Source organism: Melospiza melodia, chromosome Z, assembly GCF_035770615.1.
Source record: "Melospiza melodia melodia isolate bMelMel2 chromosome Z, bMelMel2.pri, whole genome shotgun sequence".
Lineage (NCBI taxonomy): Eukaryota > Metazoa > Chordata > Aves > Passeriformes > Passerellidae > Melospiza > Melospiza melodia.
In genome coordinates this window covers 69,464,037-69,487,456 of record NC_086226.1, presented here as the reverse complement: position 1 = coordinate 69,487,456, position 23,420 = coordinate 69,464,037, and the positions used below count along the sequence as shown (strand labels likewise).

The following is a 23,420-nucleotide window of genomic DNA, read 5'->3' as shown; positions in this document are numbered from 1 at the left end:
AGGATGTGCTTCAAGGCTTACAATTTGCAGTGACTTGTCAAGCCCAAGAGCCTGTGGCCGCAGGACAGGCAGCTTGTTTGTCTAAGCCAGGAGAGTTGCACTTCTCAGGGACACAGATGCTGGACACACTGTGTCTCCTTGCACCATCTCTCTGGGTTCCAGGATAGCCAGGCAAAAACACAACACAGAAGACAATCCTTTGTTTTGTCCTCCAACTTGGCTTCATCACTTTTTCAAAGTGATCCTATACCTGATCTTCGGCACATAAGCATGAGAGAGGCCCAGAGATGAGGAAATGCACCTCAATCCCATGGATATGCGGTTGGAGAGGGATCGGCAACCTGTGCCTGTACTTGGCTGGGAGAGAAGAAATAGGAAGGAAGAGCAGAGAGAGCAAACCTAGAGGCAGAGAAAACAGCAATAGGAAACCTGGAAGTAAGATGCTGGCCCTGGAAACATTGGCCAGGTGAAGGGGAAACCTAGCAGAGAGACTGGAGGCAAAGAGGAATTGTTATTGTGAAGGACAAGATGTTGATTCCCTCACCCAGACAAGATGACTCATAACTCAGAGTCTCTGCTTGGATATATCAAGGATTAACAAAACCCATTTATTCTCTTTTTCACCCAGTTATTTCAGGAATTAGTGATGCAGCCAGTAGTTACAGCCAGTGATTACCATCAGTAATCCATTTGCATTGTTTCTATTTCAGACCAAGAAGGATATATTTTGCTTTTGGTTTAGACTAATAGATTTTTTTCCATATTTATACTGAAGTAAAATAACTTCAGATTCATGCTCCCTTTTCACATCATGCTGATGTACATGTGACAGCCAGGAGGTCATGCTGTCATCTAGATGGACCTGGTCTGGCTGGAGAAATGGCCCAACAGGAACATCATGAAGTTCAGCAAGGAGGGGTTTAAAATCCTGAACCCAGAAGGGAGCAGCCAGAGCCTGGGGGCTGACAGTCTGGAAAGCAGCTTGGCAGAAAAGGAAATGAAGTTCTGCTGGACACCAAGCTCAACTCTAGCCAGCAGTGTGCCCTTTCCACAGAGCAGGCTAGTGTGGAGAAGAGAAAGCTCAAGAGCATCTTATCTGCATGTACAAATACCTGATGAAGGTGAAGGAGAAGGAGACAGACTTTTTTCAGTGCCAGGATTAGAGACAGTGGGCTCAAACTGAAACACAGGATATTGCTTTTGGACTTTCTGAAACACTTTTGCTTTGAGAGTGAATGCACAGTATGGCCAGAGAGTTTTTGTCTGCATGCTCAAAATCCACCTGGACCCAGTCCTAAGCCACCAGCTCACACATCCAGTCCTGAATGGATCAGCTGGCAAGAAGTTCCTGTGCTGCAAGAAGGCTTTTGGTGGGCTGTTTGGTGCTGTTTGAAGCAGCAGTGATTACCAATCTTCTACTGAAAATCCAATACCCATTTTTACTGAGGAGATCCTTGTGGTAACACACACACCCTCTGGCCGGAGGCAGAAATTTCTTTGTCACACAAAGTTTTCTTAGAGTAGTGTCTTCTGATTTGTTGCCTGCGCACTTGTGGATATCTGTAGAGTACTTCTAGAGGACACAGAGATAGTAACTAAACAAAGTGAGCTCATCACAAAAGGACTTAAACATATCATACAGGAAAAAAATCTTTAAGGATCTATCAGCTGGGCACATAAAGGAAAATGGACATTTGTGTTGATCTGATCAAACTCAAGTGGGTAGTGATGCACCTTTCTCCCTGCAAAACAACAGGTTTCAGCTAAGTATGGAGAACAGCCCAGAAACTGGAAACAAGACTTAGGAGATGCGTAGCAAGGACTGGTTTTTTTTTTTATGGGAATACTACAGCAAGACTTTTCAATCAATGTCTTTTTCTCTAAATAAATGCTAAGCAAATACCATTTCCCCCCTTCTTTTATTACCACCTTGGCAGGAACCAGTTCTCAAAAACCATCTTCCAAGCATCGGTGTATCAGACTTACAGCATCTGCATGCTGTCATACATGGAGATAAGGCTCTCCAGCCTGGAACTCAGTATGCCCTTTAGTGCTCTCTGGTTTTCACACTTTGCTAGCAGCAGGAAGGAGATGGTAAAATTCCCTGGACAGGAGGAAACAGATTTATCCACTGATTGCAGTATTGCAGTGGGAGCAAATGGCTCCCACAGGTGCAGCGGAGATCAGAAGTGGCTGCAGTGCAAAACAGATGAAGGCAGCAGAGCACTGAAATGGTAGAGCTTCTGTCCCTTCAGACACTTGCCATCTCCCACTTAGAAAACTGAAGAAAACTGTGTCTGGCCTATTTATGACAATATCAGCTTCCTGTGGACTGAGAAACTCAAAACATTTCACAGCCTACAAGGGGAAAAAGACCCCATGATGTTGGGAGTTATAAATCAGACAAAGTCCATGGAGTTTTTTTAGAGGGAATTCTACTGGATTTTGGAGGAGGAAACAATCTTTAGTAAAAAGGACTTCTTTATTCACAAAGATACTTTCCTTTAGGATATAATCTGTGTTTAGGCTTGAAACAACAGCAGGAAATGCTACCTTACTCATGCAATGCAAAACAGCATAATTTTGTGACTAGAATCCTGGCTTCTGTGATCCTGCTAATCAGCTATCACCACCCATTTGAAGGACTTGAAGGGCAATTTCCTCTGGATACTTGTAGCATTTTGACATTGAAAACCCAATGGAGTACATGGCTTCCTGGCCTAAGTCAAGGAAAGTAAAGCTGGCTACTTTGCTGTGACGCCATGAAAACCAGCCTTGAGACAGACTGTACAGACAAGTGCAGTCCTTCCTGCTGCACAGACTTGGCTTATGACTTTATATGTTCATAAAGAATGACTCCACTGTTCACTGACAGTAACATTCTGCCTGAGGCAAAACTGCACCAGATTCTCTTTTAATCACTGGACAGAGAGCTGGAAATGCCAAATTTTACTTCTGATGTTCATTTCAGCTATGTTTTTAAACTAAATGAAATAATCTCTTTAGTCATCACCTGTTGCACACAAAAGCAATCTGTTTGACAGGCAAAGCACGAAAATATTATGTAGTTATATTCTGGCTGCAGAAAGACTGTTTTTATGTACACACACAAAAATATGAATGCCAAATGTGACTGTTGTGTCCCAGCAGAGCTAGCGTGCTGCTGACGCACTGATGAGATCATTGTTTGTGTCAGTCTGCACACAGACAAGACACGCTTCAGCTTCATCAGGGCATTTATCACTGCAGGAGGATGCCTGAACCACAACAACAGTTTAAGCCTGAGATTTTAAGCTCTAGTAAGAGGGTTCCTAGTTCATACCACCACCAGTGTAGTACTCACAAAGCTACACTCCTTCCAACATCTGCCTTGTCCCTACTAGACAGGCAGTCTGCTTTTAGACACCCCAGTCCCACAGCATCAGCAGAGACCCTTCATGGTACAGTCACCACTATACCATGGAGTTAACATTTTCATCTCAAATAAAGTCAGTGGCTGCAGACATTCCCAAACATGGGGAAAGTCCAAACCTGCCTGCTCCAGCTGGAGCTCCCTCCCTGCTCAGCCAATGGCCCAACAGTGACAAGTTGTTCCTATCCTCCCTGCAAATCATCTGCAGGAGGGCAAGCTGAATGCCTCAAGACATGGGAAGACAAAATAAAGCAGCCTTTGAGAGGTTTGTAATCCAGAGACAACAGGTGTAAGTTGCCCTGTCTTGCAGAGTGAATTGCAATCCCTGCTGAAATGCTTTCCTCCTTTTCCAGCCATACAACATAACCCTTAAACAGATCACACTGAAAGCCCCATAAAATTCATGGAAAGAGGCTTATTCTAGATATCTAGCCCTCAGGAATGTTTCAGAGGTTTCCAGCCTCTCTCTGAGCAAGAACTCTTAAATTTTAAAGAATCTTTCTAAAGTTTCACCTCTTTTATTCTTCCTTGTTACCTAGTATGTTCTAAAGGTGGCCAGATTCGCCCATACTTCATTCTGGAGCATTAGTCACAAGCAACTTTAACAGTGCATTCACCAGTTCCACCTCTCATTGTTGTTATTTCTCCTTCCCACATGTTTCCCTCCTTGGGAAAACTCTTTTATAAAGACCCTTAGGAACAACACTTGCCTCAAAAGGAAGGAACAGAAGCCAATAAAACTGAACAGAAAGGAGGCAAGTGACAAAAAGATGGGTCTTGCCTTGCTCAGATTTGGGGGGCTGCCAGCTAAGGAAGCAGAGTTTCTGAATTCTTAGTGGAAGATGTCAAAGTCTAGATGGATAAAACATTGTTCAGGCTTATAAGTAAAAAGTCCAGGAAGAAAATTACAGGTTTTGAGCTTTCCTCTGTCTGCTTACTGAGACGTGAAATGGAACTGGATATTAGACCCAGTGGCTCATGATTTATTTAACTTTGTGCTGCTGGCCTTTTATACTAGCAAATCATTAATTTACCTGCACGGTCCACTTACAGAAAGAATATTTTTGTCAAATTTAAGACTTCTTACAAGGTTTTATTTTGGCATTAGTACATATATATCTATATATAAAGTTCATACATAAAAATACATGCACCTATACCTTTATGTATGTAGTGTGTATACATGCAATAGAAAAACAAAAATTGTATGTACAGATTCCCCCAAAGGCTTCATAGTTTCTGTTTCCTCATTTCTATAGGATTAGGGAGTCACTTTTGAATGTCTTACTGCATTTTACATATGTAATTTACAGGCCTGTGTTTGTCTTATCACCTCTTCCGGATTTTGTATCACAGAAAAGGTGAAGTTATTGCCACCAAAAATAAGTTACCGTTCACCATATAGAAATACACTCTTCCAGGCATCAGGCAAGGCTTGAAAGAAGAAAAGCAATTCATCATACAGTAAAGGCAGGGGGAGGGCTAACAGAGCTTTAAATTGGCTTGAGCTCACTTTCACCCTGTGAGCAGATCTAAGTTTAATACAGGCCCAGAGGATGCAAAGACAAAGTCAAGAATAATAATTCACTTCATGTCAAAGCCCAGTGAAGAGATTTCTTTTGACAGCTCCTGCTTTGTGCTCCCTGTGAATTTACTGGCTTCCTGCACAGGGATATGAGCCTGACTTCTCCCATTCACCCACAAACTGGCTACATATAATATGGCTGTTAATTCCAGCTGGCACTTGGGCTTTTGGCTGAGGCCCTTCCTTCCTGTCTGAAACTGGGAAAAAAACTGTTGGGGGAATGTGTGGAGGGATGAGACAGAAAGAAGCAGCAATCCATAAACTTCTAGTGCAGGGCTCCCTGGTCTGCATTTCTTAATTGAGCCTCTGCAGTCACACCAATTAGGGAAAAATCATTAGATCTGATTCAGCTCATAAAAAAAAAAAAAACCATATTCTCCCCAGAAGCACAAACCACACATAAGCAGAAGTTCACTCTTGATCTGATGAGAATTCAAGAAAAAAAGCATTCCAACTACTGTGTTGGAAAGCACTGAAAATACTTTACTTTTTGCAGTCTCTTAGGTTACAGGATTAAGTTGGCTAGTTATTTTAACCTCGGCTAAGCGTAAAGATGGGCAGCACAAACATCTTCCACTTAAAAGGGTCGTTAGACACTTGTCCTTTCAGATGAACCCTGCAGGGCTTCAGCATAGTTAGAACTTTCACAGGACACTAACCTAGAACTGCCACTGAAAAGGAAGCCCACTGGTCACAACCTTGCAAGGTTATAGCTAACATCAGCAAAGCCTTAGGATCCACAGGACTGGTTGGTATGCTACACTTAATGTTGGATTTGTCAGGAAAACTGGACACTGATGACAGGTAAGACTTAAAATTGAAAACACAGGCTCCTGTCCTTAGAAACTGCTACAAAGAAACATTTAGGGACCTGCCAAATAAACAAAAGCAGAATGTGGTGTATTTACCCATAAGAATTATTATTTGTTCTCAATTGTGTGATAGCTGGCAATTGAAATTGATTTGTGCAGTGCAGAACAGCTAACAATCTTTTAAGCAGTCCAACTAAAGACTCAGAATCAACAGGATGCACAAAGTCAGCAGGGTTTGGCTCTGTGGTTGGTGGTTTCCTTGGTTGTGGTGGTTTTTGGTTTGGTTTTGTTTGTGGAAGCTTCTTGTTTGTCTGTTGTGTTTTTAGTTGGTTTGTTTTTATGATTTTTTTTTTTTTTTTTTTTTTTTTTGTTAAAGCACATCCCAGGACCCCGATTTCAATTACAGTGCATTTTTACAACACTAACATAAGAATCTTTCATATAGTCTCCAAAACCAACATAAAAGCAGAGATGACTTTGTGGAGGGAAATTCTCATCTGCCCAGATAACTGCATTATAACACTAAGTACTGCCTTTGACACAGATTTTAGTTCAGGAGGTAAGAAAAACCCTTATGTAAACCTGTGCATTCACTCTGAATATCCAAGTAGTAAACTATTCAGAATAATCTGATCATTAGTTCAAAACTAACATTCTCAGACCCAAAAGATGGACTAAATTTGAAATTATTGCTATTCTATACAGTGCCATTCTCTCTTCTAAGTGTTATTTATGCAAGCACAGACACTATAAAAGCAGAAATATTTTTGTATAACTATTAAAACACTATTAAAAGTATATCTATTGCTACATTAAATTTTAGCCTTCCTCAGCCTCAACAGCTATCATCAGTATCAGTGCTGTTAGGAAAGCAATTGAATCCAAGAAAAGCTGGAGCTCAAACCCACCCTAAATTTAGATGATCAGAAATTAGGTGTGAGGCTTAAAAGCTTTTAAGATGAATGAAACAGCTTCCAGAAGTGATTTGTGAAAACAGGTGGTTAGAGACAAGCTTTTCCAGCTGTCAAAACAGACTTGAGAGGAAATGTAGGTAGCCAGCATTCAGCAGGAAACAGGAAAGTGGCAAAAGGACTTCAAGGGAGAAAGACTTCAACTGAAAGTACAGAAAACAACAACATTATTTTAACAGTAGGCATGAGAGTAATGAAATCATGGAGGGAAGAGGATTTAAGTATTGTGCTTTGTGGCTGCAAATGTACTGAGCACAAAATACACTCGGGAACATTTAAGTTTCTATAAATAGTTTTCAAATGATTCCAGCAGTGTTTGTTTACACCATGCATGCAGGATTCCAACAACCCTTCCACAAACACAGTCTCTTACTAAGTTTCACATGATGTTCATAAATGGTAGGGAAGAGACAAAAAAAGCCAAGTTAGATGGCAGAGCAAGTTCAGAGTGCTTCCGAGTTAGTGTACCTGAAAACAAAGGATCAACATTATTTCTCAATGTCAACATGTTCTGTGGCAACAGCTATCACCTCTATAATCTGAATCTAAGCTAGTTAGAATAGATATGGAACTATGCTGTTCACTTGCAAAATTTTTGTACACTGAAGCTACTCTAAAAAATTAAGAACAACTCAAAATCAGTTTAGCACATTTGAGTTCATTTCAGTCCATCCAATATAAAATCCAAAAGAGATGGTGTACTTGTAAAAAAACTTTAAAGGCACACCTCTTTACTGCTGTGAAGATTAATTAGAAATATAATCTAACAAAACTGCCATAAATACTTAAATCTGTCACATTACAGCATGGAAGAAAGGAAAAAAAGTACCCCAAATATAGATTGTATTCAAAATTTATTTTTAAATAAAGGAAAAACAATACAATTATTTTAAATAAACAAGGTGTATTCTACACAGCTGTAAATCAACATAACTTTTACATAAGCTGTTTATAACTTCTAAAAGTTCTGTTGCAGCATTGTCTACAACATTTGACACTGTTGGTTTCCATTTCATCATCAACCAAACAACACCCAAATGAAACCATTTGCTTAAGTGAAGCTTTATTTTTCACAGCCAAAGATGGCTCTACGAATACCAAAGCACCTGTTAAACAATTATCCCCACCTAGTTTTTTAAACGGAAGTCTGTTCAGCCTTTTTTTTTGGTTCTGTTCCATTGCCTGCATAGAAATCAGCATAAAGCAAGTAGCAAGCTAAGCTTCACTTCAGCAGTGCAATGAATGGCATCAAACTTCATGAAACAAATGGAGTTACAAACATTGTCAGTAAAATTCAACTATGTCAAAAACAGTATTAAAAAAAGAATGTTTTTGTGGGTCACAACTAGACTAGGTTTCAGTGTAAATCTCTCCTCAGGAAAAGTGCTTCTTCCTGATTCACATGAAAAGAATGAAGCATGCATCACAAGCCTTTGTTCATACAGAAATGCCCATTAAAAAAGTTCCATGTTACCATAAGGCAAAGAGTTATTAATGTGGATGAAGCATCTTGGCCCAGAGTATGTTTTACAACAAATACCTACACATTACACTTGTGTAGCATATGATGGGTAAGGGATTGGCTCAGTAAGATAAAAAGTCCATTTTTTATAAATACATGTGATTATTGCTAATATGCTACACATCATCCAACTAATAATAATCCAACTTTTAAAGCTGCTTTGTTGACATAACCTTGTAATTAGCAGTTCACTTTCATGGTGACAATATGCTATTCCGTATGAAGGAAAGTAAAGCAGCATAAATACAATTATGAAAACAAAAGGCTTATGCAACAGTCTTCTCTAGCTTTGCTGTGTTTTTTGTTTTTTTTTTTAATTAAAAATGTTTAAAGAAAACAAGTCCAGTTCACCACAAATTAGGAAATATCACAATGAGGTTGAAAACCAAGTTACAGGGAACAGAGAGAGGAAAACCATGGCATGCATTATAATCTAGTCCTTTTAGTCATACCACTGGAATACAGAAGTCCAATTTAAAGGCTAGACTAACAGGCAAACAGCCAAGAGTAAACTTAGTTTGATATCTAAATTAAGACTACAGTTTTAATCAGTAACAGCAAACTCACCCGGCCCTTTAATATATTCACAATATCTACTGCAATTGAATACTTAATTATGACTAGTATAGGTATGTATGTTCACTTTACAAAGATATTAAATACCTGCATCATGAAATTACATTCTTAAGACATTGTGTAAGAAAATAGCTCATGTGTGAAATGTTTCTGAAATGTATTTCTGCTCCCTACTATGTACCACACACACCCCCAACACCCTCCCCCCACCGTGAAAGCATTCACTCACAGAGAAAAACAAACACCCCTTAAAAAAGGATGGAAGTACTGAGGGGATCACCTTGGCTAGTTACAGCACAGTGCTTAACAAGGTTCAAGAGACAGAACCAGATCAGACTTGGCCAAAAGATGCCCATAATACATGCTTGACCAGTAAATCCTCCCAACTCATTCTTATCCAACTCAGTCCACTTTTGGTTACTGCAATGATTAAAATATTCCCTATATACATATAAACACAAGACTACAGATTTGCTTTAGTTTGTTTTTGCAAAGCAGTTTAGTCTTTCTATTCATCTTGTTCTGCAGCAACTATAAGAGGTAGGCATAAAACATTTCAGAGCTTCTTTCCCAAGGTCCCATTACTAGCTCAATTTAGTGGGATAAAACAAAAATCAGCTGTACCTCTGTGATTTCACTAGGTACAGTCTTGTGCAATCCAGCTGGAAAATAGCTATGTGAACCCTAGTTTTGCTAGCCTAGCACACCAAGGAGTAAGAAGCTGTTCATATCCCAGAGGATATTTTTTTAAAAAAAGTCTACTGCAGAGCATTTAAATAGAAAGCAGATGTCAGGACCAATTCTCCCTATTTTTATTTCTACACAGAAGGAAGGTACCATTTGGCCAAGACTACAGATGTATTTTCACAGATGCAAGTGCCATGCAAAAATAAATTGAAGAACAGATACCAAACATACAAGTAATAAAACTACTGAAGGTAGATCTTCTTGGAAGTATATAAACAACTTATAATACTTTTCTTTCCCCCTTCACTTTTTGACATTCACAGCTACAAATGTGCGGCTATACATCAATAATTTCTTCTGCAGTGCCTCCACAACGTAACCTGTAGCGCCCTGTCCTCCAGCTAATGGTGGGGTCCCACAAAGCAGATAGGAAAATATAAATTGTCATGGATTCTCTGATGAACCAAGCTACTGCATAATCAAGTTTTGAAAAACACAGAGCACCACCCTAGAAACAATAAAAAGCAAGGTATTTAATCATACTGATAATTCAAGAGAAATTTTAAAGTAACTTAAAACCTTTTAATTATGTTTTATAAAGCTTACTAGGCAGATTTATGTATCAATTGCATCCTTCATTAAAACCCAAGAATACTTTCTTGTTCAAGATACAATTACCCATATTAAATATTTTCTATAGCATTGTTCACATTTGTGGCATCTTTCTATGTTAAAAGTTTTATAAGGCCTTTCTCCTTGCCCATTATTAACAAAATGAATTGAAAAATGTATGTGAGTACACATACACCTCAACAAATACAAGACAATGTGACAACTAAAATAAAGTACAATAATACCTCCTCTCCCCCAAAAAAATGAAATCCCACAAAGCTTCTGGTCTTGTACTGTCAAATGAGCTTAAAATTTCTGCACATGCCCTTGTGGAGCAGATTTGGAACATGAATATTAATTAAGGGGGGACACAAACTTTCAGAGCCTAGTCAGAGGCAAGAGCAGAATTTTGTAGAATACAAAATTACAACATTGTATTTTGTAAAATACAAAAATTAAAACTATTTCTTTCTTTTTATGATACTGTAACTGAAGCTGGAAGACTGAGAAGAAACAGGATTAGATCTGCTATTTCCAGCTTGTCAATAGAGTTATTTATGGTTGCAATTAAGCTTAGCTTTTTGCTGTAATTAATGGGAATAAGTAATTTTAGTAACCTCCTGGAAAATAAAATTACATACCTGAACACCTTTTAGTTGAATGTAGTCAAATATAAACCATGCCAAGCAGTGACACATGAAAAATACCATTATATCCCATCTAAACACATGATGAGCTGCCCATCCAATAACTAAACTGGCAACGAAGCACTCTGAGATTGGCTCACAAATTATTGTGGCAGGCAACATATTAATTCGTAGTTTGGCCCACCTAGAAAAGAAAAACAAATCAGTTTTGACTCTGCATTATTCATTAACTCCTCCTCCCCTGCCTCACCAAATGAGCCATCATGGTATTTTCTAAAATACTAGTCTAATTTAATTAACACCTCCGAATAAAATACTGCAAAAAACCTCCTTTTAAAAGATGCTAGGGATAGCATTTAAAAGGTACTAAGGACAGGGGTGTGTTAATTTTTTTTAATACTTGTAACAGTCATTCCTCTGTGGAAAGTCAGCACCTCTCTCCCAACACTTATGAAGAAGCATGCATCAAGCTGTGCACTGAACCTTAGCACACTGGGCATTAGATCAAATTCCCTTGGAAAACATATTCCCTCTCATCAGGCTGTCCCCACCAAAAGAAGGGAGCAGGGAGGGGTGGGAGAGGAAATAAAAGATCAAAATCTTACCTGATCATTCTGGACTGAAACTGAGAAATAGAATATGAACCAGAGTTTTGCATTGCAACTTGTGTGGCCATTGCAAATTTCCAGCCCCTGAAAAAGGAATTTGTTATAATAAAAATGTGTAAATAAGAGATGCAAAAACCAACTACATAAAAATCGCAATTTTATTAGGCTTGAGAAGTTTCTTTGGTGTGTGTGTCCTATTAGGGTATAGGCAAAAAAACCCAAAACCATGTACTCTTCTTTGGAAAAAAAAAAAAAAAAAACCAAACTTAAACCAAGAACTCGAATTCAGAACTTAAACCAAGTTCTGAAACTTTTCTCTAAAGGAATTGACAATGATATGGCTTAATTATTCCTAAAAGCCTTACACTGACAGGACAATGCACATGTCATTAACTTGCTTGCTATACATATGTGAAGCTGATATGAACACCAATACTTACAGTATGTGCTGTGTGTTTAAAAAAAAACCCAAAAAGCAAACAAAAAGAAAGATTTAAACTACACCTAAAGCAATAAGCTTATTTCAGAGTCATCTTACCGGTCAGCTATCGCTTTGGCCATAAAGTAATCTTCAGCAATATACTGTGCAAAAGCTATCAGTCCTCCAGCCTGGTCCAAGACATCCTTCCTCATCAAGCATGACATTCCTGTTACACACTTAAAGCCAGTTAAATTGGCTGAAATATATGACCTTGGATGAGAAGTACCAAAATAGACCTGTGAAAAGAACAAAAGGCATTTAAAACTTTGTATTTAAGTACTACAATGACAGCTTTTTCCTCTGGAAACATAAGGAGGGTGAAATACACTAGGTGTGGCCAAATACAATGGTGTATTTGGAAAGACCTTTAGTACCATTTCAAAAAACCTAGCGTATCACCAGATCTGAGAAATCTATTGGTGATATTGACTGTATTTTTGCAAATCTATAAGCAGGTTTTAAATTCTCATGACAAACTACTGCACTTCATTTTGTATTTAATTTCTAACTTACTGAAGTTTTTCTCAGGGAATATATGTATTAAAAATCCATTAAGTAACTGACTAATCACTAAGATTAATGTATTATGTCGTGGTAACTGACAGACATGTGAAAATTAACTGCATTCCTGCATACATGTTTTTAGAAAAGTACTCTATGATTCTATGGAAGCATGGGAAATTTGTTTATTTAGCACGCTTGCAAACAGAAACAATGAAGAAAAAAATTCAGATTGTGAGAAAAACTTCTTATAAGATTCAGTACCTGAAGACTAGGAATGACCTACAAAACAGAGGGAATGAGTGCTAGTGCCTCTCATTATTACTTAGTGTAGACTGCCTTCACACTGGTACAGCAACTCATTCAAGAAAAGGTGTGCTCATCTTGCAGTACCCTGGATCAGCAGGCAAAAAGCTCTTCCAGGAATACAGGAGCAGGAGTTGTAATTCTTGCTTTAACAAGTAGCAGTACTAGGAAATTTGTGCTACAGACCTCTGCTTTTCTCTTGTAAGAAAAAATTCAGACTTTGTATCATTTAAGAAAAAGGAAAAAAAGGAAGAAAAAAAATCAGCAAAAACCATCCCTCACTTAGAGCAATGATGGAGTACTGAATTTCACCACACTTTCACATTTCTCTCTTTCACCTCCCCTATCAGTTAGCCTTGGGCCAAAATGCCTTATACAGGCCAGCTCCAAATAAAAATTTATTAGATTACATGCCTTGAGACATAAGGAACCAAAAAGCAAACTCAACCTCTTCATTTTACCAAAGAGAACTTACTGAGAAAGAGGACAGGGAAGAATAGAACAGAATGAGTAATATGAAGATGGTGGACAGGAATCAAACTTTCACTTTCTCTTTCACAATACAATTATTATGAGACATGAAATATTACTACAGAACAAGGGTCAGAGTAAACAGATCCTGTAACAAATAGATCTATGCAATTTCCTGGTATAGAAAATTACACATGTTAAAAATGTATATGGACTCAAAAAAATAATGGAAAAGTTCATTTAAGAAATCTCTTCTTACTAAAATGCTTTTATATTAAGGATTAGTAAATATACATGTCTGGCTCCTGCTCAGGTAGTCTCTCAGCTGAAAATTACAGAACACTGAGGCAGTATTACAGGAAAATCGGATAAAAGCCTTGCTTTTATTCTACTTTCCATAAAGACTCTGCTTGTAAATCCTGCTGGAAGTAAGATACTGTGTGAGCTAAACTTCGCTTAGACTTGTCATGGACATTTTTGTGTGCTTTTTCAGATATCCAAATAAAATTAATTAGTCTTTTCTGACTAAGCACTAGAAAGCATTCATCAGTTCAATTCTTCAGTTTTTTAATAATTTTAAACATAAACTCCAAAACGTGTATCTTGTAATCTTTACTGCTCATATTGTAAACCTAAATATTGAATCAACAGACAGAGCACCACAGAGGAATTTTGAAGCACTTAGAAACTGCCCTAGTTACCCTGAGTTGGAAGTGTGAGTGCAGCTAGAAAATAACCATTTCGTCACTCACAAAGTACAAGAGGCACAATACAGCTTTCACTCAGCAAGGTTTTGTAAGCAAAAAAGAATAAAACAAGATCCCCTCCACAACACTGCACTCACCTGTTCAAGGGTAGCAGCAAACCCCTGTCTGTCTGCAACATAGGGGAGCCCATGGACCAAGCCCACTTTTTCAGTCATTTGATTGGCCATATCTGTCAGCGTGTCTGGTGTTACTAAGCGACAAATGAAAAAATGACACTTGATGGAGCAACTCTGCCATTAGCAGACTACTGCAGCAAGACACTGATTCTCATTTTATTACCAGCATCAAGAGTACATGTGCTTTGATGCATCCTATATTATAAAAGTGGTTTCACAAAAATAACTAGTAATTAACAAGTATTATGATCAACAACAAATAAAATGGAAACAGTCTGAATTGTATTTTTAAAGGTATTTTCTCCTCTAATTAGAGGCTAATCTTTTATTTCACAAAAACATTTCTTTCCAGACTTTTAACTTTAATTTCTGTTTATAGTCTCAGTTAAATTAGTCTCCAAAATCTGCTTGCTTATGGTGAATAAGCACAGTTTACCAGTTAGCACATACACACCTACCTCTGATTCCACTATCACAAATCCATATGAGATCATATTTGGCAACTTCATAGCCAGGCATTAAGTTATTAATCTTGGGGTTGATGCCAACCTTCTTGCCACCTAAAAAATACAAACATCATAAAAATTAATGTATGGGGAGTTTTTAGAATTGAGAGTCCATATCCAAAATATTTAAATATAAAAACTGAAGTAGAGTAAATATTTACCCACCAATTCTTAAAGTCCACTTTTATACAAAATGTCTATATTTTATGTATACCTTCACTTCTATATTTTTTACTTGGAAGAATAAAAAGAAAAAATATTCAAATGCTCCCTTAAAATGGCAGTGTAGCAAGATTAATGTAATTAAAAGAGCAGTAGAACTATAAAGCTTATTACTACATTCTTGTAAGGTAAACATTATTCATTTCTTATTCTTTGAGACTATGATTATAAAGATTGTATTCTATAGTAACTTCAGCAGAAAAATTAAAAAGGAGCAGAATAAAGTGAGACACACTCCTTTACATCCAGCTGACAGATATGGTAAAGTTTTTTTCACATCAGATTAAAAAAAATAATTACATTTTACTACCTTGTTCTAATACCCCTTTTCTCCGCTAATTCAAATACAAAGTGAAGAAAGAGCCACACAGCCTAAGCAGATTAAAAAGGATTGCTGCAGGACCTCAAGCTCAAATACAGCCACAACTGTGAGTCACTTCCTGCACATTTAGTTCCGTGCAAAGACAGGATTTAAACTGTTGTTTTGGAATTAGAAGATAAAATTGCAGGGGGTTATCCAAACCATTCCTTCTTAAGTTTTCTTGGACTTTTATCACAGACTGACTACAAACTTATTTTTTACTGCAAAATGGTGATTAAGCTACAGAAGCAACATGGGCTGAACAAGACAACTATTTATTTAAGTCCATATATGTATGGAGTCTACAACTCCATGCAGAGTACTCCATATGGAGCTGAAGACCTATCATGTTACAAGTCAGAGTCCCACCTTCAAGTTGCACTGCTTACCTATAAACAGTCTAGCATCAACATTTGGGTATTTGCCAAGGAGCTTTTTGCACACATCAATAGCTGGATCATCATGATCTTGTACACAGAGTAGTACTTCATACTAGTAAAAACAAAAATGTATACACTCACATATATATTTACATACATACAGCTAATATCCATACGGTCTATGAAATAAAGCTTAAGAGTGTAGTAAGCTAAAAAAATAAAGAGTGCTGTTACAGAATTAAAAACAAAGGGGTTGTTTTACAGCTAAATGAGTCTAGTTTTTTAATGCACAGCCAAGTACTTCTGAAAAAACAACTATGGGTGTGTCTCAATGAGCTCTTTTACTGATGAACATTACTTCTTCTGTTATTGAAGAGTTTCTTTTAGTCATGAAATAAGATGTTCTGCTATACAAGGTAAAATTTTTGTTTCCATTCCATTTTTGCTCACATACAAAATCTTAAATATTTTTTTCAATGAAATGACAGCACCTGAAATATTAAAAATGAGGTTATGACACACTATGACTGTACACCTCTGAACTACATCTTCCATTCCTTTACTTTATGGATACATATGCAGAACAGAGTTGGAAGACAACGCACAGAGACCAGTATATGTACATATGTATACTTAGTTGTACAACAAAGCTCAGGAATATGTATGTATATGTAACATATGTGTATTTTCTTATTAATAGAGTAATGGTTGAAAAAACAAGTGTTAAGGGAAAGCTGTAGGTGCTACATGCATATACAAGCTAGTGATAGTGGGCAAAGAAATAAACATTGAGGCAGCTTTGATAAAGGTACTTCTGCCTTGGCAATGAAGCAAATTCTTACCTGATACAACTTTTTTTTTTACCTTGTTAAAATTAGAGCTATTAAAGCTCCAATAAATAGAATAAAATACAAAAAATGCAAATTTCTCATCAAGATACCCAAAAGCCATTTTGACAAAGACTGAAAAATTCAATCCAACAAGAACCAATTTTCTTGGACATTTGCAGCAGTTGCTGTAAAAAAGGATCCCAACTAGCAATCAAAGCAGTTCTTATTCTCCCTTAGACTATTTTATCATTTCACTAAACTTTCTTTTCACTAAACTACTTAAGCAAAAAATGAATTTTGAAAGCTTCCTATTGGCTCTATGATGAAAATTTTTGATGTTCTTGTTCAGTAAGAGGTATTAGGGGGTATTAAATACAACGGAAGATATTAAGTTAAATATATATACTTCAAATTAATAAATGGTATTGTTTTACACAAAAGCCTGATCTACTCTAACTCCATTCAGAATACTGAGGAAATTTAAAATAATTTAAATGGGAGTTAAAATTTGTTCTAGCACTACAAACTATCAGGTAAACATCTGTACCTCTCAGAATGCAAACTTAAAGTCAATTTGGCTAAGGAGCATGCAGAGTTTGACTTCTACCATCTTCAGCATGGAGAATGGATTTTAAGAGTTGTCTCATTAAGCAGACAGGTCCTCTCATCACAACAGAATCTTGACAGCATGAACACCATAGAAATAAATAACTGAAGAAATTATCTTTTTACTGCACATTAAAATTAATGTGTACAATAAAATTTGTTTTCCAAGTCATTATATAATCAATCTTCAATCCATGGCAGCCATGACACTTCTATGTCCATATTCTCCAAGAAATTCAACCAGAAGTAAGCCAGATATTTCAGACTCCAATACTTGAGAAAAGAAAAATTCAAAACAAATCGCCTTTGTATGCAGTAGCAAAGTAAAAAAAACAAAAATGCTTATTGACACAAGCATTACCATTAGGTTCATTTGAATTTAACATGAATAGAGAAACTTTTGCACAATTACAATACGCACAGTAGGTGAGAACTCTTCACTTATAAAAATATTATGTTTAAGTCCTGTAGTTTTGAGACAGCATAACTTGATTCCATTCAAGAGGAGAGTATTTCACACAGAGTATCACAAGAGAATAATTATCACTGCAGGTTGAATTCAGCTTCACCGTAAAAAGTTTCAGATTAATCTTCCATAATGATTTTTCACTGCGGAGCCGAACTTTGAATACCAGGCAATACTGTTGCTCTAATTTCTGTGGTCATCTCTTAAAGTAGTTCTGGACAGTAACTACAAAAAGTTTTTTCAGACAGTTTGGGGACCTTGCTCATACTCTCCAATCCGTGCTGCAGCAAACTGAAGCATTCACACTTGCATTTTCACTCTCCTTGGAAAAAACGCAATTATCTACTGTTATCTGAAACTCAGATTTGTGTGGAGTAGCAACATTTTCAAGTAATTATTCATATGCTTTCAGAACTAAGGACCAAGACTACCTTTTGTAAAGCAAAATCCAACATTATTTTTTTTAATTATTAAACAAGTTTTATTTGTAAACAAATGTTTCACCTGCATAATGTTTGGATGCTCATTATAGGTCATATAACAGCTTATGATATCGCTGAGGATTCTTTGCACTGTTTGCAATATTGGCATATGCAGCTTGCCTTAAGTATGGCTTTCAAATGTGCTACATTTTATTGCACTTTGTTGAGCTGAAAGAATTTGTATGTTCATGTCTGAAGCTTTTCAAAAGGCTCAAAGCTTCATTACAGAAAAAATTTCCAATTTCTGATTAGTTCCAAGTGCTAGAGATTTTTATTTGTTTTACCCTGCCTACTTAGGTGCCAGTTTAAGGCTCTCAGAATACACAAACACTGACTGTACAGCTCACACAAACGTTTGACCTTCTACAATTGGAGAAGCAGTGTCAGATGCAGACTGAACATTTTGAGAAGAATTGAGAAAAGAGCAGTTTTTACGTTAAAGCTAAATTTCAAATTTCAGAATTCAGCAGACACACATTCAGTAAAAAATGTACTTTTTCCTGTCCACAGGACCATACTTCAAATATTGAATGATACAGCAAACATTTACTTCTTTTAAGCTCTTTAGAGCAAGGAGAGCACCTTATCAATTACATTGCTTATTGCTTGTATTACACATTCAAACAGTGTTCAACAGCAAATGTGAGCTTTTCTGAACTATCTGCTTCTCAACACTAACACATGGCTTAGAGACTACCCTACCTACCAGCAACTGGTGAGGTACACTATCTCATCACTGAGCAACTCTTCATTAGATGAGCCATCAGTAAGAACCACCAAAAAGTTTCAGGTTATCAGTTAAAGTGCTCTCTATTGGAGGATCTCTTACAGAGAAGTAGTCAACTGAGGAGAATTTCCTGCCTCTCAAGTAAGCTCCTGCAGCAGTATGAAGCACTTAAATCTATAAACACCACAATATGGCAATATCGATTAGGCAAATCCTAGTGGAGTGTAGAGTTATGTTTCACCCTTAAGCCTTGGACATGGCCCTCAATAGACAGCTTTTTAAAAAGGAGTAAGTTTTGTTTGCAACACGTAAAATATGTAATGATACATTTTCTACAGAAGGAAGAACAATCCAAGACAACCAAGCAGCATACCATCCAAGTTCGTCATGCGACTTTTTGAGACATAGGAAGAAAAAAAAAAATCACACTAAATAATATACATACTTTAGGATAATCCAGCTCAAAGAAGGTTTCTAGGTTGTTGATCAGGTTAGGATCTACGCCTTTTAACGGCTTTAGAAGTGAAACACCAGGAAGCTTGCTATATGGCTGTTTGTCCGTGGCCTTCTTATTGAGGTGGAGGCGTCTGTAATGAGAAACAGCACGTAACACCATTTAAGAAAATATGCTAGAGAACGTCATTCAAAATACAGTCAGAACTAAGAAAGCTATGGAGTTAAAATTGCTGCAAAAAGAATTAAATCTAGCTGTTGAAAAAACAGCTGTTTTTCTATCTAATAGTTGATGTCAAAGTTGATGTCAACAGCTGATGTCAAAAGCCAACACCTAAAAAAACCTTAGCATGACATGTAGTTTACATTCAGCTTTATTTAACTTAACAGGTATTTCAGATTAATGCATTTTACACAATGCATTTTGAGCAAAAGGAATACCTTTTTTCAAACTGCAGCAGAGATGAGATTTTTATGCCTTCCTTCACAGCATTAAAACTCACAGTATGTGAAAAACGAAGTTCACACTTGAGAATTTTTAAAAGTTTAATACAGGATAAAAAAAAAAAAAAAAAAAAGTACAAATAACCAGAGCTGGGGTGTTTTTGGTGATGGGCCAGAAGACACACCAGTTAGGGTAAAACAATGTTCTCTATATACTGTTACATTACATACATATTCATGAGTTTCATTCATTATTCAAACATTCTTGTGATTTTAGATGTTTCAGGGATTTTCCTGCTCAGTTTTTAACCTCTGACTTGTCTGTGTACCATCCTGTTGACTAGATCAATATATTTTATTTCTTCTTGTGGTTTTATTCCCTGATAACAAGGGTCAATAAATTATCTTTTCTCAGCATTCTGGCTTTTGCCTGAGTTACGTTGTCTTTCAGATAAGATAGGCCCTGAATGTGGGAAATTCATTATTTTACACAATTTGCTGAGTTAGTTACATGAAAAAACACTTCAACATCCCACAGCCTCTAGCAGGCTATGGTTTAAGAAATTTTATATATGTGTATATATATATATATATATATATATATAAAAATATATATATAAAAATATATATATATTTATATATATACACACATTACACTACTATTTAAAGAAGCTATATGGTGCTTACACAAACTGAGAGATTATACTATGGCAAAAGCAGTTAAAAGTAAGTATATATATACCATATCAAAATAGCTCTGATTAATAACAACACGCAAAAGCTAATATATAAATGCAAAAGCCAATATAATATTGTCATTTATAACATAGTATTATAACAAAATAATAATGAAAAACAAGTTAAAGGCTCAGGTGCTTTTTCCTGCATCAAGTTATGCAAAATTCAGAGCAAATTGAAACAGCAGTAACAGCTGATCCTACTGATCAGTTTGTTAACAACTTCAAGAAAAGATTTAGGATCAATTCACTGTAGCATAACAATCCTGACACCAGGCTAGGTCAGAACCATAGATAAACTTTTACACACAATTTCAAATAGTTTCCGGTATTTCAGCAACAAATCAGAATCATTTAAGTTTTGAAAAAGACATTCAAGGTCATCAAGTCACACTGTTAACCCAGCACTACCAGGTCCACAGATAAACCATGTCCCTAACTGCCACAATGAATATATCCAATGTGTTGGCAATAACATCAGAAACTCACTAAAATGAATGTTTAATCTTACACTCCTGGGTAAATGAACACAAAATTTAATTCCAAAAGATTGATGGATATTGAAGACTGAATGTTTTAGTTTATGGCGTAAATATCTTCATGAAAGCCTTTCAATTATATAGCGAAACTGTGTTACAAAAACTGCAGAGAAGACTGCCACACCCGGAACAGAGCTTCTGACTGAGGCAGTGAACTGCTCGCTGATGGAGATAAAACACAGTAAGCTCAGCTCTTCGGAGAGAAGAATACATTCACACAGGAATCAAGCCTAGCACCTTCAGGGAGGATATGGCAGCCCCAAGCCCCCACAGACCCTGGCCCCAAAGGGTGGGGCAGGAGAGGATTTGGGTGCCTGTTGGAGCCCTCTGTGAGAGGCAGTGCCCGCCCCCCCTCGGCTGGGCAGAGGAGAGGCCTGAGGGGCCCCTTCACCCCGGGAAAGGCTTGTCCCCAGCAGAGGGGGCGTCACGGCCACCAAAGGCCCCCACAGAGGGGTCCCAGAGCCGGCACCGGAGCGCTGCAGGCGAGGCCACAGACCCTCAGGGCTGCAAGGGGCGGTGTCAAAGTGGCCCCTGCCAGGGGGCACCGGGCGCTCCCCCCTGCCCACAGCGTGGATGAACCCGCGGAACTCTGAACTCTGGGGTGCGTGGCGGCGGAACGGGGGACCCTCACACCGAGAAGGTCAGACAGAGGGGAGCAATGGGACGTCTTTGGGACCCCCAGATGGGTGACACGCTTCCACCTAACCCCTGTCACTCTCTCCCTGTCCCCCCATCCCACATGCACACTTTCTTTTTCTTTCTTTCTTTCTTTCCTGTTCCTTTCTCTTTGCCTCTTTTACTATTACGTAAAATACATCTTTTTTTGGTACCAACATCTAACCTCCTTTGGTTTTAATTACATTTTTGGGTTTATTTCAAATCTTTCTGGGTCCAATCTCTTTTATTCACAGAGGCTTCATTTCCTTTGGTTTTCTGTGGTAAACGACATTGTAGCAATGGGACAGTATACAATGGAATTTGCATCAAGAAAATACATATACATAAATAACTGAAGGACAAGTATCTGCAGAAACAAAATTTTCAAATTAACATATGTACCGCATACTGCAATTCTCTACCACGAACAGCAGTCAGACTGAAAGGCTATTTTCTTGCAATATGTATCTAATGTTATTAATTCTCATCTTCACCAAGTAAAATTACTGAACTATGAAGAAGATCCAGTAAGAGACGAGATTCCAGTAGATCTCTAGATTATTTTTTTTCCTTGATGTGGGACAGTGGCATTTGATACCTAATCAGCCCCAGTCAGCATGTTTGCCTTTAGGTAGGCGAGTGGATAGACATCATGAGCATAATGTTACAGAAAATAAACAATGGGTTGACCACGAAGACAGAACAAAGCAGATAATGTCCTAGCGCTGTTTTTGAGTTCAGGCCTAGGCTCTGCGGAGGTAAATGGAAATAGTCTTGCTGACTGTTTAACTGACAAGGGATGGTCAGACCAAAGGGGTAAAAAAAAGCAGAAATTCAGATAGCTACCCCAGGCAGAAATTTTCCTTACAATGTTCAAAAACAAAACAGGAAATAAGCCTTTTGTGCCAATAAAAAGGAAGAGTGTCAAGAATACATCTTTGACCAGGAGGGTCAAAAAGGAGGTAATGCAAGGGAGAAAAAAAAAGGTATCGATACACAGAGCTTTGTACAGCAACAAAAGCCATGACAAACAGGAAAAACTATAAGGAAGTGTCATTGTACTAAGTTGCGAAGACAGCTCTGAGGCAGGACTGTGGTGAATAAGCATGAAGTGAAAAAACTGCAGACTCCTGCAAGGCAACCTATTACAAACCATGCTGACACAGTATTATGAGAGTGACTGAATTACAGTAAGAGACAGAAAGAGAGAGAGAAATCTTGCAAAACATACAAATAAGACATGCAGCATTATCACAATCCATTCTGTTCTGAAGCACCATACAGTTTTGACAGCAACTGGCAAGCATGTCCCTAACATTCTATCTTAAGTAAGACTTCAGTTCATGTGCTATTCATAACACTGCACAAAAGGGGCAGCCTGCCCTTTTGAAAGCACCGATGTATTGTGACACTAAAGTAACCATGGTGCTCTGCTAGAGTCCATGTACCAAACAGCAAATTAACAGTAAACCAGATCATTTTACACTGGGGACTACTTGTGAAGTGGCAAATTCTGAGAAAGAATTAAATTGACAACCTACCAGAGAAAGAGGTCAACCATTTAAAAAGTTACAGTATTGAAATTCAGGCTAACATGTAACATGAAAGTCAAAATAATAGACTAAATTTAAGGATCATTAACACTGTTGATGCAAGATACATTTTAAGCAAATCTGCTATGTACCAAAGTCTCCAAGAGAAGTAAGATGAAGATGATGGTTTTGAGCCCTAACTTGTGCTTATGTGGGTTCTCTCAGGCTTACATTGTGATTGCAAAGGTTTTAATTTCTGCATTACTCTGCATGTATAACACATACAGTTCAAAATTATAAAGCCAAGCAATCGTTTCTCAATATATGTTATTTTGCATTGATATTAGTTCCAAGCAGTCAAAACCTCCAATGACCTCTGAACTCTGAAACAGCTGCTAGCAGAG

The 23,420-nt window shown here is 37.5% G+C and overlaps 1 protein-coding gene across 1 annotated transcript in view; it reads right to left on the bottom strand.

Moving 5' to 3' along the window:
• Positions 1–7,617: 7,617 nt before the first annotated feature.
• Positions 7,618–23,420, bottom strand: part of UGCG (UDP-glucose ceramide glucosyltransferase) — a 45,054-nt gene continuing 29,251 nt past the window's right edge. The window contains exons 2-9 of the mRNA XM_063179977.1: positions 19,100–19,241; positions 15,553–15,655; positions 14,533–14,634; positions 14,036–14,148; positions 11,971–12,149; positions 11,430–11,516; positions 10,819–11,008; positions 7,618–10,073 (exon numbers count right to left, since the gene is read on the bottom strand). Coding sequence (XP_063036047.1) covers positions 9,903–10,073; positions 10,819–11,008; positions 11,430–11,516; positions 11,971–12,149; positions 14,036–14,148; positions 14,533–14,634; positions 15,553–15,655; positions 19,100–19,241 — 1,087 coding nt within the window. The 3' untranslated portion in view covers positions 7,618–9,902. The remainder of the gene's footprint in view (positions 10,074–10,818; positions 11,009–11,429; positions 11,517–11,970; positions 12,150–14,035; positions 14,149–14,532; positions 14,635–15,552; positions 15,656–19,099; positions 19,242–23,420) is intronic.